Source organism: Eretmochelys imbricata, chromosome 9 (assembly GCF_965152235.1).
Source record: "Eretmochelys imbricata isolate rEreImb1 chromosome 9, rEreImb1.hap1, whole genome shotgun sequence".
Classification (NCBI taxonomy): Eukaryota; Metazoa; Chordata; order Testudines; family Cheloniidae; genus Eretmochelys; species Eretmochelys imbricata.
Window position 1 is genome coordinate 47,409,816 of NC_135580.1, and position 19,931 is coordinate 47,429,746.

The window sequence follows — 19,931 nt, forward strand, 5'->3', positions numbered from 1 at the left end:
TGACAATGTCACAGAGAAGCAAACCCATGGACTCTGAGCTAGAGCCTATTATTTGAATTTGAGTTGTAGACTGTTGCATTGACTTGCATGGCTTTCTGTACAGTCTGTTCAACTACATCCTTCTTATGGGATGCTGAGAATAGATTTAGTTTAAAAATTCCTTGGAAAAAGGTGCAGCCAAATTCCATTTCTGCTACATAAGTGCATGCAACTCTATGGAAACCGATGAAGTTGCACGGTTTGTGTCAGGGCTAAATTTGGCCCTTATGTGTTGGAACTTCCTTTTTCAACTGCTGGGATTTTTCCTGTGTCATTGATGCATGAGTTTTTTGCCAGTACTTTAGGGGTATTTGCTTCATGGTTGAATGAAGCAGTCTGCTACTACCCACATCGGGGAGGGTTGAAATTTAAAATTGCAGATTGTACGTACTTCCACTTAACTGCCCCAAGAGTTGATTGCCTTTCCTGCAATGAACAGACTTTCGTGGGTATTAAATAATCTTTAAAGTTGCATTTGATTCTCCCCCGAGCAGTGACAATTAGAGGTTGAATGCTTTGAGGAGTGTGGGCGAAGGGACACATTTCTATTAATTTGTACTCCTATTTTTGTAACTCTGAAAATTGAATAGTAAATTTGAATGTTTGGTCTCATAAGGCCTTAAAAAAAATTAAAGGAGGAAGGAATTCTTCTCCATCACCTTCAAATACTGCACAAGGGTGCTGTTTGATGATATTTGAACCCAAGGACACAGGAGTGTGAAGTTCTTTAACATACTGTGGTAACATTCCTGCTGGGTGAGAGGAGATTTCAGAATTAACAATCTTCTTCTAAAGTAATGTTTTGTTTCACCTGTATTTTTATGTGATTTATGTGGAACGCTGTGACAATTTTTAAAAAGAAACCCTGAAAGCTAAACTCCTGCCGAGGGAGGGCTGACTTGGTCCTCTTTCCCCCTGCCCCCTTTGGCTTTTAGACTGTTAGAAAAGTTGTTTCTCATAGCATTACTGGGTTTTCCAAGGTTGTTCACCACTATTTCATGTCTGACAGCAAAATCAATTGTGTACAGCATGTACATTTTCACAATAAAAGAGCTCATCTGATTTTTTTACCCCATCTCCTGCTCCCACGAGTCTATCAGACTCACTCAGAAAACCACTAATCTTGCATCAGCTGCTGCAAACAGCCATCTAACTTGAATGTTACACCCTATAGAATCATAGAATGATCCATTGTCTAGGGGTGGAGTGCCTTTCGCTATGGTGCTAGTGACACTTTTTTCCCCTTCTTACATCGTTTTTGCTAGAATGTGTAAAAGGGAAATACCACCAGTGAAAGCTGGCTCCAGGATATGTTCTGTTTTTGACCCATTGTAGGTAACTGCTGCTGGACAGTAGTTTAGAGTCTAATGTGCTTAAATGCCTTGCCAGAAATATCAAAGGACATCACATGAGCAGTAAGATGATTAAACCTGCTTTACTGCATGTTGTTAGTTTGAATAATTGCTACTACTGGGAATTCTAAGTTTTCCACTACCGTAGTTACTATATTCTGTTTGTTCCTCTCCCTTCTTACTGGGTTAAACGTCCAGGCCTTTGCTACATAAAGTTTCAACTCCCTTTAGAATAAAATGGCAATTTAAAGTTTTTCACCTTATTTTCCTGATTACCATAAAGCTAACATGATATTAATATGGTTCCTTCACTCAAACTGCACCTCAGTCTTATCATTAGACAACTTGATGAATTCTGAAGCCTCCACATTGCAGATAACAATCATACTGTAAAGTGATTAACTCAGCTACACCACTGTCAACATAGTGAACTGTCCTGAGTCTTTTAACAGTTAATGTACTTTGAGTGGAATAGCTGGAGAACAAAGTTATTTCCTTCCATGGCAAAATAAAGACAACACAATCCCTAAAGCTGTTAAACACTCCACTTTCAACGTTTCTAGGGCAGTGGTTTGTATTACAAAAGTCTCAGGAGCAGCAAATACTGTATTACATTTATTAGGAGAACAAGGAATACTGAATAGACTATATTTAGCTTCATATTGAATAAACTACATTTTTTAAGTTAAAGCTATTGTAAAATTTCCAGTTTTATTACTGGTAGCATTTCTGATGTTTTAGAAATGGTCCTCATTAGAATGAAGGTAAAAATCCTCCTGCATCAGCTAGATTTTCAACCAACTCTTTTATCCATGGTACATAGTTGGCTACCCGCGTATATGCACCATATTTCCTTTCTTCAGCACAGCCCTCACCCCAACTGACTATCCCTAGCAGGTACCAAGTGTTGTGGTAAGAGACAGCAAAGGGGCCTCCACTGTCTCCTTTACAGGCATCCTGGGCTTTGGCAGCATAGCCTGCACAGAACATGTTATCTGTAATGAGCTTTGCTGTTGACTGCCTACACGTTTCCATGCTTACTATGGGCAGCTTGACTTTCATGAGGAAGCGTGTTCCAGGACCCCTGTGATGTGTGGAACCCCATCCACTCACCATCCCCCTAGTCCCTTCCACAGTCAGCAGGGTTGCCAGGTTAGGATTGGGAAGGCAAATGGGGAGTACATACTCATTAAATACAACATCGCTGCTCAAGTAGAGCAAAGCAATGTCACCATTATAGTTATCTGAATCATAGTGTGGATGTATCCAGCTCTGTTGCACTTCGATCTTTTGTTCTTTCACTTCTCTCTGGTGTTTGTCAAAGTCTCCTGCAATTGAAAACAAAGATGTTAAAGAATTCTAAATCCCTTGTGTAAGAGTTTCATGGGGGGAGCAGCTATGGTAGTAGATTAATGCTTTAGCCTTCCAAATTAAATCAAAATAGGTTACAACACCCATGAACCTAAATATGGAGGTTACAGTCTAAAGCCAGCACTGCTACCACTTTATAATTTGGCATGACAAGATCTATGACCAGCAGAGGGTCGGGGGCACTATCTGAAATTGTTTAGTGTGAGAGTTTATTGGGTCTGTACTACCATGCTTATGAAGAATTTAGATGCATTTTAAAACACCCACCATAATTTAACAACAGGCTCAAAGCTGGTTGGAACTAGAACTAGCTGGTTTATTAGAATGAACACTGGACCTTTTGTTAATTTGCATGGAGACACAAGCCTGCTCAAAGTAGATAATGAAAGTCACGTGTCCTTTGAAATTTCACATCTTATTTTATGTCTACTTGTGTATAGATAGATAAAGAGAAGAGGATACTGATTAAAGTTTTCAGTGCTGCAGGTATTCACAGTAACCAGTTTCCTCTCCAAGAAAACATTATTCCAATTCAAGAGGGAAGAAAAACTCACTAGCCTTAGTATGGTGGCTTGACTCTTCAGAGGGATACAGGGCTCTTCTAATTAGGAATTTTCATGACTCCTAATACAACCAGTAGTGGATTTATCCATATAACATGCTGTAAGGGAGGGAAGTACTATCCTCATTTTATATAGGAAGAATTGAGGCACAGCATAGATTAAGTCAGGGGTTCTCAAACTTCATTGCACTGTGACCCCCAACAAAAATTACTACACGACCCCAGGACGGGGGACTGAAGCCTGAGCCCACTCTGCCCTGGGTGGGGGGGGGGAGGTGCAAAGCCAAAGCCCAAGGGCTCCAGCCCCCGGCAGGGGGCCTGTAACCTGAGCCCCACCACCTAGGGCTGAAACCGTTCGGCTTTGGCCCCAGGCCCCAGCAAGTCTAAGCCAGCCCTGGCAACTCAATTAAAACAGGGCCACGACCCACTCTGGGGTCCCGACCCACAGTTTGAGAACCACTGGATTAAGTGACTTGCCCAAGAAGTCTTTGGCAAAGCTGGGAATTAAACGCAAGTCTCACCTGTCCCAGTCCAGTGCCTCACCTACAGAACTACTTTCTTCCTCATCATCCAGTTCACCCATTCCTGCTGAAGGGAATTAGAATCCTGCATACAGTTGCTAAGTAAGTTCTGCTGATTTGGTGAGGCAGATGTGACTTGTTACTTCCACCATGATAGAACATAAGAGAAACTAGGATGTTCTGCTCAGAGGGAACTAGGTGCACACACTAGAAGGTACTGCAGGAAACCCTACGAACAGCCAAACTTGGGCTGAGATTTGTTTTATCAGTGACTCTGGTAACCACAGGCTTGCCCTGTCAGCTAACTGCGGAAACCTGAAGCTGAAAGTAACTCAGTTCCTGCTAGCCGGTTCTATTACCATGGTCACAGCAGAGCCTGCGTTTGCAGGGCTGGGAGTTGGAAAAAAAAAATCTTTCTATTTATAAACTGAGCAGTGAGAGTCAAGGAACTGGAACACCCCCGATGCCTTTCTAGTCACTTTTCAGAGCAGACTCATGCTTTCATAGCGCCTCCGGGAGCGTGGAGACTTTTCCAGTTCACTCACCTATCGTAACATGATGTGGTTTAACAATCTCAAGGCAGTGGGCAGCAGTGACGACCCAGCGGCTGCTGATTAAACTCCCTCCACAGAAACCATAACCCCTGCTATTTCGGACAAATACCTACAGTGAAAAAACAAGAGCAAGAGCACACTCAACAGGACTTATTTCAATGTACTGTAGTAGTTCCCTAGAAACTACTACTAACTTTATGATGCAGAGGATGAAAATGATTAGGGCTAAATCCCAAATACTACATGGGTGTTCAGAATTAATCAGTGTGATGTCACTAGGGATGATGTGTCTAAGGAGTGTAATTATGGAAAGTGATAAGATTGTAAGAACAGAGCAGAATAATCAACAGACCAGGATAGAAATTCAAGCAGAAGGCGATAACCAAAGTGGAAATGTCAGTCTTGGAAAACAAATCTAATGTGAGCTCCAGTACTGGCTGCAAAGCTTTGGAAGATGCTAGAACAAAAGAAAGCAAGGTCAGTGCCAAAAGACTATAATATCCAAACAGTGCCAAGTTTAAAAAATGCTGAATATGAAGCTGCACAAGAAGAGCAAAAGTTACAGGCCAAGACAAGAAACAGAAGTATTAGAAATAATGAAGAGGAACTGATCCTGAGCACCCGCAATTTTAGGTCAGTGGGAATTGGAGCCACCGAGCCAGCATCTCTCAGGTCTCCAGATTTATAAAGTTGTGCAAAACCACACACAAAAAAAGGGCAAGGAAAAATGATATTGGACTTCAGGATGAGCTATAAAGGGTAAAAGTGGGAGGGGCAAGGGGGCGGATATCTCCCCCGGTCCCTCTTTTTAATATTAGATGTTCAGGTGTTGTCTACCCTGAATGGAGTGCTGGCTTTGCTAAAGACTCAACACCATAAACCCTTTAAGCTGAGAAAGATCAAAACACACATTCCCTGAAATTGTTAATAAGGCCTTCACCAAAGCTAAGGGAAACCAGATTTGATATTCCTCATATTTTTAAAGTTAAAATTAAAGAGGTGATGGGGAAGAAATGACTTTTTGGTGGGAAAAACAACAAACTTTCATGCCCTTTTTAAATACAGTATTGTAAAGAAATAAAAAAGGGAACAAGCTATAAAATAAAGCGGTACTACACATTAAAGGCATAGCTATATGTGAACAAGATTAAAGATTAGCATTAAACCTAAATGTTTGGTATTTCATGACTTTTGTGAGCTTGATGCTTATAAATTTTAGCCCTGATTCTGAACTCTTTTACAGTGCTTTGGAACAGAAGTAATGTCACACAAGTCACTGGAGTTACATCTTACATCTGTGTAAAAGAGCCGAGACTCAGGCCCGGTTATTGTACTGTTAAAATATAAAGTAAAATGTAAACACAAAAGTGGCAAAGGACAATGAAGCAAGGGATAGCACTACCTTGGATTCTGTATTAGACCTAGGAGGGAAATTATTCACAAAAGGGTCAAAAGAAAGCAAAGGTACAATATTGTAAAGATAGACCACTACAACAATGGTGTGCATTCAGAAAAAGGAAAATACGCTGCAGCTCACTAAATATAGAGCATCAATTGAGTGTTAATAGCAGAAAAAAATCTTTAGCCATCAACTAATGAAGGGAGTACAGCCTTTCTGGACTTCCCGCATTGATTTAGATGCAACTTTTCATTCATGGATCAATGAGCCATCATATATTACTTTATTTTGCTGGAATTTTCAAAGAAGCCTAAGAGAGTTAGGCAACCTTAAGCCCATGAGAGAGTCTGAAGTCAATTTTCATTGGATTTAATGGGAGCTGGAGGAAGCCCTTAGATGAGAGTAGAAGGAAGTATGTTAAATCACATGTACCTAACTAATCAAGAGGTACTTCAGCTTGATAAAGTGGGTGAAGAGATCAGGTTGGCAGTAGAGAGGTCGACAAGGAAATACTAAATGAAACGTTTCATCTATTTGTAACATACCGCCAGACACCTTCAAAGGGAAACCCGCTTGACTAATCTATTGCTCTGAAAATAATAAGGGATCCAGAAGAACTTCAGGTGACATTGTCATCTTGCCAAAAACACCTGAAAGTTCTAGAAGCAGTGAACACTGCTGGGTAAAATAAGAAATACAGATGAAGAACAGATATGGAGAAGGCCAAACTCATTTTAATTACAAATATGGCCAAAATCACAATGGATAGGAAAGGCTTGGGAGTCTTGCTCCCTGGGCTAACTGCCACATGCTGTTATAAGATAGGAAAATGAAATAAAGAGAAGCATCATGAGTGAATATAAAGGTCTGTGAAAAACTCAGTATCTAAAAAGTAAGTGCCTTTTCTGCTGATGAGAGACGATGATCCTATAGAGATGATCCTATTAGGCAGGATGCATGGAGCAGAAACACAGCCACATACCAAGCAGATGATGTAGAAGTTAAAATCTGAACATTGATTCATGAGAATATTTGCCCCTGACCATTGGGTAAGTAAGTAAACAAAGGTGAAGGACATGTTGGAGACTGAAGACGATTGGTTGGCTGTACTGCAAGAAGAGGAGCTATAAGATAGACTATATTTAGGATCCCATGTACACTAACGAATGAGGTAACTACAGTGTGGCCACCAGAAAAGAAGCTGCGGAGATACACTGAGGATCTATGCGGTTCTGTTTGGCCCTGAACAGGGATACTTGGCAAAACCTTGATGAGGTCCTGGCTGGGGCACAGAGTGAGCAGCGATAAGGGAAGGAGATGTGGTGTTAATGAATCAATATGCAAGAGAAATGTTACCTGCCAGGGACAGTGGCCACGATGGCAGAAAGATCCCCCAGTGATCCTGGTATCATCATGCTCTGCAGTTTGGTAGACTTTTGTCCAGCTGTGTAGATCTCTATCTGTCAGGTTTCCTTCAGCTTCAGTTTGATTGAGGCCATCATGCACATTCTGCCCATCCGCCGACCCATTGAGCCCAGGGGCACCCTGCTTTGCTGTTTCATTGAGTTTGGGGGTGCCCTCCTCTGTCATCTGGTTGAGCCCATGGGTGCCCCCCTCTGCCGACCCATTGAGCCTGGGGGCCTCCCACTCTGTTGACCCATTGAGCTGGGGGGCACCCCCCTCCACCAACTCATGGAGCCTGGGGGCGCCCCCCTCTGCTGACTCATTGAGTTTGGGGATGCCCCCCTCTGCCATCCAGTTGAGCCCAGGAATGCCCCCCTCTGCTGACTCATTGAGTCTGGGGGTGGCCCCCTCTGCCATCCCGTTGAGCTTGAGGGTGCCCCCCTCCACTGACTCATTGAGCCCAGGGGCATCCCCCTTTGCCGACTCATTGAGCCCGGGGGCACCCCTCTTCACCTTCCCGTTGAACCTGGGGGCTCGCCCCTCTGCCATCCCAGTGAGCCCAGGGACAACTTCCTCCAAAGCACGCATGGATCTTTTAATCAGCCCACAGGGAAACTGAGCTGAAAAATAAGAAAAACAGCCTTTGGGTTTCAGTGTCAAGTTTTGATCCCTAAGCTAATTCTACTCCTCTTCAGCTGTCTGAAGATGAACCATTGACCACCCATTAATCCTTCCCGTCATCCAAATGCACGTGAAGAGACGTACAATGGGTATCAACTCCTGATAGATCATACACATTGCCTCCACTGGTTCCTAGGCTCTAGGAACCCCGTTACTCATGCCAAGTGCTTTTACTCATTGTACTGTGAGCGGCTGTGTCTGGCACCTCCCCAAGCTCCCTGTCTGTCCACTGAGTCAGTGGTGTTCTCCCTGCACTAAATGGCACAGTGCGGAGTAATCTCCTTTTCCTTTGCCCAGGAATTCCTCCTTGCTGAGGTAATGTTGGCAGAGCCTGAAAGTCCAAGGGGGATATTTGGGCTTTGAGATCAGGGTTTGCCTTCAGTAAAGGGAGTGGAATGAACAGAGTGGAGAAAAAGCCAGATTTTCCAGGCTTGCTGGTGTTTCCATGGGTAAATGAGTATACTTCAATTCCACATCACAGCAACCAGTTTTTCCCATAGATTCATTGGTGCATGTGACAGTCCAAGGGCAAGTGGGCAACCCAGTGAAGAGGGAAGGGCAGTGGCTGTAAACCTGTCCTGCTCTTCAGTCTAAGTAACTCAGAGTCCCGGAGCCATTACCTGATTGCGTACACCTCTTTCCATCATCACCCAGGGCATAACCCTCTGCACAGGAGCACACCACACGAAGGGAGTGTGCGGTATCTTGGCAATACTGCCAGCAGCCGCCATTCTTGTACCAGCATTCAGACTTCTCTGCAGGGGAAAGACATTGAAGCACTTCGCTTATTGTTAGCTTTGTTAGCTAAGGTGCCACAAGGACGCCTCGTTGTTTTTGCTGATACAGACTAACACGGCTACCGCTCTGAAACTTCACTTATTTTGAGGAAAAGGCCCAGTAGCACATTAGCGTCTCGGCAGCAGGGCTGTAACAAACACATGGAGCTGACGGCAGAGAAGAAATACAGCTCTACGCTATTAGATCTACTGGCAGGAGGGCGCGGCGGGACAGAAGAAAAACCACACCCCACAATTAAACTGAACGGCCAAGATGTGTGTGTGATTTTGACACACACTGTCTTAACCCTTTCCCTCCCCTTGCCTGTTTATTATTGTATTACAGTAACACCTAGACACTGCAAGAGGATTGGGGCCCCACTGTGCTAGGTGTTATCCTGACAGAGTGAGAGGCAGGGCTGGATTTATGCAGGGGCTTTAGGGGCTGCAGCTCAGGGCCTCAGGCTGAGGGGGGCCCCGCGGGCCAGATATGCTTCTTTTCATCTGGCCTGTGGCAAGTCTCCACGCCGCAGGCCGGACACCGGTCCCTGAGCCTCGGTGCGCCCCCCTGGGGCTGAAGCCGCAAGCACCAGGTCACCAGTGTACCCCTGTGGCCCCTAGGCAAGGGGTGTTCAGGGAATCTCTGCGCGCTGCCCGCAGCAGCAGCTTCGCAGCTCCCATTCACCCTGCCCTGAAGAGCTTACAGTACTATCTATCTCCCTTCTGCGGTGAATGTGTAAGCGCCTGGGGGCAGGGAGCATGCCTTCACTTGTTTCTGGGAGGTGCTGAACATATTGGTGCATGTTATAAACATAGAGATAAGGACAGCTGTACTGAATTGCTTTACCTGTAAGGGGTTAAGAAGCTCAAATAACCTGGTTGGCAACTGACCAGAAGGACCAATAAGGAAAGAAGATACTTTTAAATCTGGACAGAGAGAGAAGCCAAGCAGGGACATTGTCTCCTGAAAACATACCTCTGCCACCATGTCAGGGTTCCCTCCCCACTTTGAACTCTGGGGTACAGATGTGGGGACCCGCATGAAAGACCCCTAAGCTTATATTCTACCAGTTTAGGTTAAAAACTTCCCCAAGGCACAAATTCCTTCCCTTGTCCTTGAACAGTATCGCTGCCACCACCAAGTGATTCACACAAAAATTCAGGAAAGGGTCATTTGGAGTCCCTATTCCCCCGAACCCCTTCACCTCCTTTCCAGGGGAGACTTGAGAATAATATACCAAACAATTGCCTTTAATTTAAGTACAGACCAGACCCTTTATCTTTTGATTTTAGTGCCCTATCAGGTTCTTAAAAGAAGAACTTTATTATAAAGAAAAAAGTAAAAGAATCACACCTGCAAAATCAGGATGGAAGGTAACTTTACAGGGTAATAAAAATTAAAACACAGAGGACTCCCCTCTGGACTCAACTTCACAGTTACAAAAAACAGGAATAAAACTGCTCTTAGCATAGGGAAAATTTACAAGCTAAAACAAAAGATAATCTAACGCATTTCCTTGCCTCACTTACAATCTCTGTAATTTTTAGATGAATTATTCCAGGTATGTTTTAAGGAGATGTTGTCACTGCTTGGCTTGTCTCTCCATCCAGAGAGGGAACAAAACAAAGAGAGCACAAACACAACCTCCCACCCCCTCACCCTGATTTAAAAGTATTTGCTTTCCTTATTGGCCCTTCTGGTCAGGTGCCAACCAGGTTAATTGAGCTTCTTAATCCCTTACAGGTAAAGTGATTCAGTACAGCTGCCCTTATCTCTGTTTACTACAATGCACTTGAAAAGATAATACATAATAGCAACGTAGCTGTCATGAGATGCATTTGGCAAATGTAAGTTCATTGGGGAGATCATTATGGACAAAGAAAGAGTCACTCGTAATTTTTCTTAGTTCCCACTTCTAGTTATTCTGGGCAGTAATTTCCTGCCATGTTCTTTCTTGCAGACTGTAGATGGTGTTTCAGAGGGGAAGGAATCAGAAGTTCTTTGTGTTTTTTTAAAGGCAACCGTGCCACCATTTTGTTCTCGAATGGTTCACGTAACAGGAACTTAGCACATGTTGGTATTGTACACTGAACTTTGGCTAGCGTGTCTGATACATTTGATGAAGCTGATTACTAAGATACCGGAGCCGCAGTGCATGCGGCTCTGTGATACAGCATGTGTTTCTGTGGTATTAGGGCACCGGAGGAGCTGTGTATCAATCAGACCAATGGAGTTAATATTAATGTCTTCGTTATAGGTGAAATTCAGCCCTGCGCAGATAGCCAGCACAAGGACCTAGGGTGAATTTCACCCTTCATCCTTTCTTCAGTAGAATGCCTATGTGCATTTCCACACTCACCTATTTCACACTTCTTTCCTCCGAACAGTGGGGGACAGATACAGAAATAATCGTAGTGTTTCTGTTTGCAGATGCCACCGTTCTTACAGGGATTCTCTTTGCAGGGATTTAAATCTGTGTGGAAGAAGAGACGCACATTGTGCTACCTTGTCACATACAGTTCCGTGACTTAGCAAAGGCCTGGCATGAGGAAGCGGACACACATTCTGTCTGGGTCGTCTCTCCACACTGACTTGTGGCAACTAACAGCAGTGTAGGAAACAGGTAAAAAAATCTCCCCCGGTCCTACCTTTGTAATCAAACCAAAACTCCATCTGCAAGAAATAATCACAAGAGAGGAAAACATTAGTTAATAGGGCAACACATTACCTACTGACTTTAGGAAATAATGGTTCTTGCAGCATTTTTCCTTAACTAATCTATATTGTGGCTGTGGGTTCACCCTTAGCTGCTGAGAGCACCTCTTTCGCTAGCCAGTTAACCACTGGGCCAAAGTGACAGTTAACTGGTTAAACTAGTAGCTAACCAGGTAGCGAGTGACAGATTATTTTTCTTGCTTTTGCTTTGGAAAATACCACATAGAAAGGCATAAGGATTTTTCCAAAGATTTTCCTTTTTTATCTTGCCAGTAGCCGAGAGTCCTAATTCCTGTGTTCAGAGACTGAAACTTCTGATCTTCTAGCCCGGGACCCCAGACTGGCAGCAGCATGCCATTAAAAATCCTGCCCGCCCCGTCCTGCTCTTCTCCGCCCCCCCGCCTTGCAGGCAAGCTCCCCCTCCCCAGCCTCTTCCACCAATGTGCTGGGTTCCTGCCCCTCCTCCTCTCCCTCCCTGCCTCCGATCAGCTGATGGCCCTTGCAAGGGAGCAGGAGCCGCAGCCCAGGGAGAAGGCGGAGAAGAGTGAGGATGTGGTCTTGGGGGAGGGGGGTGGAATCAGGGCATATCCCCTCCAGCCACCTGCCGTGAGCCACTCTGGGCAGGGGGCTGGGAGCACCCCCATGACCCTAGCCCACACCCCCAGCCCTCTGCCCTGACCCCTGCACCCCCCCACAACCCCAGCCCTGACTCCAGCACCCCCACACATACCCAGCCCCCCCACACCCAGTGCCCTGACTCCTGCACCCCCCTCACATGCCCTCAGCCCTAACTCCTGCATCCTCCTCACACACCCACAGCCCCCTGCCCTCACTCTTGCACCCGCCACATTCCCACCCCCATCCTGAGCACCAAACGGGAGCTTCTGCACCCACCCCTCCACATTCCCACCTGCACCCCTTGCACCAAATGGGAGCTGCACAAGTAAGCACTCCACACCCAAACCTCCTGCCCCAACCCTGAGCCCGCTCCCTCATTCTAGCTCCTGGCCAGACCCGACACCCCAACCCCCAGCCTGCTCCTTCACCCCCAGTCCTGTTCTCAGTGCACTCCCACCCTCAGCTCAGTGCAGAGAGAGAGGAAGAGAATGGGCTAGAACCAGGGAGAAGGTACGTACCCGCTCTATGTGGGCAGGGCCAGGATCCCAGACGGCAGCAGGCTGAGTGGGGCCGCTCAGCCCGCTGCCGGTCTGGGGTCCTGGCCGCCGGCCCCTCTCAGCCTGCTGCCGGTCCGGGGTTCTGGCTGCCTGCCCCTTGCCAGCCAGGGTCCTGGCTGCAGGCCTCACTCAGCCCGCTGCCGGCCTAGGTGAACGGAACCCCAGGCTGGGAGCAGTCTGAGCGGGCCGGCGGCGTAAGATCAGCATTTTAATTTAATTTTAAATGAAGATTCTTAAACATTTTGAAAACCTTGTTTACTTTACAAATGACAATAGTTTAGTTATATAATATGTAGACTTATAGAGAGAGACCTTCTAAAAACGTTAAAACATATTACTGGCACGCGAAACCTTAAATTAAAGTGAATAAATGAAGACTCGGCACACCACTTCTGAAAGGTTGCCGACCCCTGTTCCAGTCTCTTAATTTATCATCTGGGGCTCTCAAATAAGATTCTATTAAAGAGTTTAACAGGTAACCACCCAGTCAGCTGGTTGAAAATAATTGTACTTCTCTTTGTTAAGTGCTAGCTTGCCCATTTCTGGTCTTGACAGAGCCTGTACCTCCTTTATATTATTTCCTATATCTGGGATGGTGAGGCCTCCCCAACCCCCCACATCTGAAATAAGCTGGTGGGATCTCCAGAATCAGCAAGGACAGTGTTGACATTGGCTAAGATTTTCAAAGTTGATTCGTAGTTTTGAGTACCCAACCTCAGGCACTTTAAAGGGACCCAATGTCCTGACAGTGCTCCACATCCACCCACTGAGAATCATCCTTCAACACGTCTCAAGTGGGACATCCAAAAAATCACCTGTTGCCTTTGAAAATCTTGATTTCCTTCATGGCATGCTTCAGTAGCACTGAATTACTCAACCAGCCTTCTTGGCACCTTATTCGATGCTTTGCAATTCATCTGAAACCTTGAGTAAAAACTCATGTTCCTTAGAAATGGAGGAATAGGATGTCATAGCCTGTCTGTGCTCTCTTGTTAAGGTTACATAAATTTCTGGGTTGTTTGTTTTATGCTTAATTACATTTTTGGAATTAGAGAATAATAATGATCAAAATCATAAATTTTTTCTACCACTAGCATTCTGGTGGCCTTTGGTCTTGTGGGTTATCATATGTAGGACCCTACCAAATTCACGGCCATGGAAAATGTGTCACGGACCATGAAATCTGGTCTCCGACCGTGAAATCTGGTCTTTTGTCTGCTTTTACCCTATAATACACAGATTTCACGGGGGAGACTAGCGTTTCTCAAATTGGGGGTCCTGACCCAAAAGGGAGTTCCGGGGGGATGGTCACAAGATTATTTTATGGGGAATCATGCTGTTGCCACCCTTACTTCTGCGCTGCCTTCAAAGCTGGGTAGCCGGAGAGTGGCGGCTGTTGGCCGGAAGCCAAGCTCTGAAGGCAGTGCCCCCTGCCAGCAGCAGCGCACAAGTAAGGGTGGCAATACCATATCATGCCACCCACCCCTACTTCTGTGTTGCTGCTGGCATCTGGCTGGGGGGGGCCGCCCAATCGGTTGGCTGCAGAGCCGCTCCAGGAGCGGCGGACCCTCTCCAGCTGTCCAGCCCTCTGCCCTGACCGTGAGCAGCAGCACAGAAGTAAGGGTAGCAGTTCCACAACCCCCCACAGTAACCTTGCAACCCCCATCCTCAATTCGTTTGTGTGTCAGGACCCCTACAAATTACAACACTGTGAAATTTCAGATTTAAATAGCTGAAATCATGAAGTTTATGAGTTTTAAAATCCCATGACTGTGAAATTGACCAATATGGACCGTGAATTTGGTAGGACCTAATCATACCTAAGGTAACGATTCAGTCATGGGTATTTTTAGTAAAAGTCATGGACAGAGCACGAGCAATAAACAAAAATTCATGGCCTGTGACCTGTCCATGACATACTATAAATACCCCTGACTAAATCTTAAAGGGGCCGCTGCTAGGGCGTATCTGGGGGGGCGGAGCCCCAGGGGCCACTGGCAATGGGGGGGTGGGGCCAGCAGCACCAGCTGCCAGGGTCCACTGAGAAACAGCTGCTCTGACTGCCCCAAAGACTGCTGCTCCGGCGACCCCTGGGGCCAGCCGCACCGGCCACTGCTTGGGCATTTCCTGGGGCCAGCCGCCCGGGGCTGCCCAAGCAACGGCTGGCCCTGGGGCCGCCCCAGCAGTGGCTCCAGGGCATCTGGCTAGGGGGCCACCTGAGTGGCTGGCTGTGGGGCTGCTACAGCAGCGGCTGGTGTGGCTGTCCCTGGGGCCACCTGAGCAACTGGCCCCAGAGCCAGCTGCTTGGGCAGCCCTCGGGTCAGTCACACCAGCCGCTGCAGAAGTCACAGAGGTCACAGAAAGTCACAGAATCCGTGGCTTCTGCAACCTCCGTGACAAACACGGAGCCCTACTCATATCAATGAGTGAGAACACTTCCTTGTATCTCCCCACTGATCAGCTATTGCTCGCTGCTTTTTCTGAAGTGAAATGCCTCACTGTTTTCTCCTGCGATTGGAAAATCTCCTTTGCCTCCTCGAAGGAGCAGGTTTCCTCAATGCATTCTCTCTCCAAGTTCCCTGGGTGAATCTCCTCCAGGAACTGGTTAGAGCGTTTACGGATCTTCAGCACCTGGTGTGCTTCTTCTTTTCTCACAAACACTATGAAAACAAAATTGGATCCGACCATTAATGCTGTCACAGGAAGCCAAAGCTTCATCTTTAGGCTAGAGATGAGTAATTTATGCTTTAACTTGGCGAAATAACACAGTGGAGGAGACAACTTTCAAAAAATCAAATCAGACTTAAGGACAACTTTACTCAGATTGTCTATGCCCCAACGTAGAGTCAGTATTCCCCTAGGTGGTGATCAGCTGAATAATATTTCAGTGGATTAAAAGACTACGTCATGTAAAAGGAGCCAGCCTCAAAATTCATGACGTTGGGTTAAAGTTCATTTATTTGTGCTAATGACCAGGCATAGTGTTAGGCAGGTCTCAGTTAATCAAGGATTTACTTTGTCCAAATGAAATAAATAAAATTTATCTAAATATTTTATGTCCAAGATATAAAAACAGAACGTTCAGTCCCTCTGCTGTGTCACCTAAGAGATGAAGCGGAAAACTCGGAAGAAATGAAAGAGAACACCCTGAATATATCTCTCAATAAAGCATACCCATCTTCCCCTGTTCTAATGCTTTTTGGCAGAACATTTCTTCCAGTGTAAAGCAACTTTGGACAAAAAAAAAAAAGCTTCTGACAGAACATAGCAGTGGAGGAAAGTCTACAATACATCACCTCCACCTGCTTAGCTATTGCTTACAATCGCCTTTGTCGGAGAAAAACACAGTTCTCACTCTCAGGTTGGGTGCAGCAAGTCAGATACACTTTATTTTCTCAAGCAATTGCACAGAGGGAGAGTGCGCACTAGGACACAGGGTTTCCCCCACTTAGGCAGGCCTCGCTAAGGATAAACAATTAGAGGAAGCATTTATACCTTTATTACAGACAAAAATGAGCACCAGCTGCATATTGGTTATACATATTCCTTCATGATATCTTATTTTTCTCACCAATTTCTCTTATAGTCTACATTCTATTCTTATCTACTACGAGGTCACAACAGCCTCTCTCGCAATACTTTTCCCACTCGCTTCGCACAATCCCCGCTTCTAGAAATCTTGCATTATTAAAGCTAGAGTTAGCCTGACTCCCGCTCATTTCAGAGGCCTGCATCCAAATTCCCTTTATCTACTTCCACACCATTGTGAGAACATCAGGGCCTATAGGCAACACCGTAAAAGAAAACCGCTACCATGTGGCTTCCTGCAGCATTGTGAAAAGTTTCCCACCTATCCTTCACTCTCTTCCCATTTTGGCTAAAACATTCTGTACAGACTATCAATCAAATGTCCAACATTTGGTTTGGCATTTCTGAATTTCACAGGGTCTCTTGTCACTCTCCTGTTGAACAGTGGCCCTGGCGAAATGGGGGACCAATATCAGAGGTTGTTACGCAGTTTTCAGTCTCCTATAGCTAAGCAATCGTATCACTGCACCTCTGCTGTGTCAGACAATAATACAATTCCTGAGTAGGTAAATGACTAGCCCTGGAATCCTGGAACCCAACGAAAGAAATTGGATTGTTATTATTAGCTCATCTTAAAAGAAACCCCCCAAACTGTAGGAATCGTAATCAGCAGTTTCACTGGATGAGGGAAAGGGAACTTCCCGCTCACTGAGCCAGGAGGAGCTGTCCAAAGCTTGTCTCAGCTGGGAGTCTCCCTGGGCTAAATTTTCAACCTAGCTGTCTGAAGGTAGCCACTTAAATACAATTTGAAGCACTTAAATGCTGACGTATGTCCCTGATCCTGCAATCAGATGCATGAGGCTTTTTGTTTCCTTTGCCGTTCAAGTTGCAGGATTGGGTCCTTTGTCAGGAGGCATTGTGGGGTCCAGAGGATAATGTACTGGGCTGAGAGTCAGGAGACCTGCATTCTGTTCCCAGCTGACTTGTGTATTTTGGCAGGTCACTTCATTTCTCATTACAGCTCTACAAAAGGGGGTTAATGATACCTGCCTTTGTGAAGCGCTTTGAGGGCTACGTGGGAAAAGCACTACAGAAGAGCAAAGTAGTAATATTAAATCACCACAGGTTCCTAAAACACAGATTTAGGTGCCCAACTTTGGTCCTCTGTGCATAACTCATTGGATCCCATAAGTCCAGCAACACAAGGAGGTTATTGGACCTCAGGTAGGAAGCCCAGATACGGTGAGTTCATGAATAACCATAAATTAATTCTCATTTTTCTCCTGTGCATTTCAAGAAGTGCCTCTTGCCTACTGAACCTTCAAGATTCTGTGCTCAGAAAATGGGTGCAGTGTAATTTTAAATGCAGGCTCTCGGTGGGAGAAAGTGAAGTTAACAGGTAGTTCAGAAGTTCCTACCTGAAAATGAAACTGACCAGCTGCTGTAGATGGAACACATTAGTAAGAGAAATGTCACAAGTAAGGAACCTCTAGCCATTTTCGTGGCCATGCAGAATCCTCTGGTTTACAGATGGTCACCTGCTGGGAGAAAAGGAGAATGAAGTAGACAGATCCTGGACAAAAACAAGCAGAGAGCAGCATATAGTGAAAGAGAGAGGGAAAATGGACTCAAGGGAAAAAAGGAGGCGGCAATGCGGAGAAAAACTAGGTTTTGTTAGTCTTATTCATCTGACCTCATTTGTATTCTCTCTCCAAGTGACTGATGATGCACGTTGTGATAGGAAGCCAAATGCTCCGCTCACAAGGCAAAGTGCGCAGACTGAAAGAGCCTAGGAAAGTTGCAGAGGATAAAGAGCCTGAGCCAAGTCCATGGAAAGACACTGATTGATTTCAACAAGCTTTGGATCAGACCCAAACTGAGCAGAAACCAGTTCTGTGGCGAACCTCACACCCAGATCTGGTTAACACATTGGCTAGTCAAGCCTGCTGCAGAGCTCCTGATGGGCTTGTCAAGTGACATCCAAATGCTAGACTTTTACACAGCAAGCCACCCACCAATGCAAGCCCACAGGAGAGCAACACACACCTGCCAGTAAGGATTCTGAGAAGGGATGACGGGATTTCTTCACACGGTCATCAAACACCAGGGAACCTTGCGAGTGGGTCAGTGCGGACTGCTTTGGGACACCGACAGCCCCTTCTAAAAGCCAGGGCCCAGAATACATTCACATTTTGAAAGCGCTGTAATTATAAACACTTACCGTTTTAGAGCACTAGAAGTAATATTTGGATGAACACCAAAGACAGAGATGGGGGCCTAGAGGTTGATCATTAACCTATCACAAATATTGACAGAGAAAGCAAAGCCCTTCGTCCATGGAGCCAACTTGCACTGTAAAGCAAAAATGTTCGTTCCATCTTTAAATCCTGCACTAAAGGCTGTTTCTCTGCAGCGTGCTTCTTGTGGAGGGTTTTGGTTGTATCATTTATGCTTTTGTGGGAGGGCTTCTGAAATCCCGTATTTTGGCGGTGCATTGGTATCACCTGGTTTGAATGACCCATGAACCTTTCAGCTCTGTAAATATCTACTGCAATGGGTGACCCTCAGATTTGTGTGTGGGCAGTGGGATTCAGAGGAGCCATTTGCTGGCAAATGTTGCTCTGTGATAACCATGGCTATTCATGTTTGCTGCCTTTAGTTGGAACCTTGGCTTTGAAGCTTTGACTAGGTTAGTATTAATAGACAAGGCAGATCCTTCCCTCTAGCTCAGAACGTAGCAGCCCCAATACTCTCAGGTGCAAAGGTCGCGGGGGTTCAATTTCTTGCAAATGCTTTCCTATCAAGAAACATAATCCTGCATTAATATCCTTTGTTACTCCTTCTGCCTTAATTCTAGTCCCAAACGAAACACACTGCGAAAAGAGCGAGTGTGTTTCAGAGGTGTCCAGGACAGCACCAAGCACTTACCCTTCCCTAGCATTCCACTGGACCTGCTTCAGGTAAGCATTTAAGCACATGCTTAACTTTAAGTATGTGAGCAGTCCCACTGAAATCAATGCGACTACTTACATGCATTAAAAAAAGTGCATTGCTGAATGGGGATTAGATTTCTTACAAGTATTTGCACATGTGCGTTACAATTGGATCACCACATTCCCTGATCCAAGCTGGGAAGGGTGGGTGAGATGCTATCATCATTTACCACAGTGCCTGAATTGTTTGATTTCTTGAAGGCTCATCTTTACTCTCTGCAGTAACATTTATTTTACCAGGTTTAGGGACGAAGGCACAGCCTAAAAAATGTGATTATGTTTAATTTTACTTTGGCTACGAGTCCATCTTGTGATGGCTACTAGGATGATCCGAGGAATGGAAAACTTGTCTTATGAAAGGAGACTCAAGGAGCCTGGCTTGTTTAGCCTAACTAAAAGAAGGTTGAGGGGAGATATGATTGCTCTCTATAAATATATCAGAGGGATAAATACCGGAGAGGGAGAGGAATTATTTAAGATCAGTACCAATGTGGACACAAGAACAAATGGATACAAACTGGCCACCAGGAAGTTTAGACTTGAAATTAGACAAAGGTTTTTAACCATCAGAGGAGTGAAGTTTTGGAATAGCCTTCCAAGGGAAGCAGTGGGGGCAAAAGATCTATCTGGCTTTAAGATTAAACTCAATAAGTTTATGGAGGAGATGGTATGATGGGATAACATGATTTTGGTAATTAATTGATCTTTAAATATTCATGGTAAATAGGACCAATGGCCTGTGATGGGATGTTAGATGGGGTGGGATCTGAGTTACTATAGAAAATTCTTTCCTGGGTGTCTGGCTGGTGAATCTTGCCCATGTGCTCAGGGTTTAGCTGATCGCCATATTTGGGGTCGGG

At 45.3% G+C, this 19,931-nt stretch overlaps 1 protein-coding gene across 1 annotated transcript; it reads right to left on the minus strand.

The window, feature by feature from the left end:
* Positions 1-2,144: 2,144 nt before the first annotated feature.
* LOC144270466 (coagulation factor IX-like) lies at positions 2,145-15,238 on the minus strand. Its single transcript, XM_077826949.1, has 7 exons — positions 15,050-15,238; positions 11,309-11,333; positions 11,020-11,133; positions 8,504-8,638; positions 7,155-7,822; positions 4,391-4,508; positions 2,145-2,719 (listed from the first exon to the last, which is right to left on the minus strand). The coding sequence occupies exons 1-7, from the start codon at positions 15,236-15,238 to the stop codon at positions 2,145-2,147; spliced, it is 1,824 nt and encodes a 607-aa protein (XP_077683075.1).
* Positions 15,239-19,931: the final 4,693 nt, after the last annotated feature.

Coding starts and splice junctions, on each gene's coding strand:
- LOC144270466 (XM_077826949.1), bottom strand. CDS start 15,238: ATGGTCGGATCCAATTTTGTTTTCATAGTGTTTGTGAGAAAAGAAGAA. Junction 11,334..15,049: donor TCCAATCGCAGGAGAAAACA/GTGAGGCATTTC, acceptor TATTTCTTGCAG/ATGGAGTTTTGGTTTGATTA. Junction 8,639..11,019: donor AGGAAAGAAGTGTGAAATAG/GTGAGTGTGGAA, acceptor TTTCCCCTGCAG/AGAAGTCTGAATGCTGGTAC.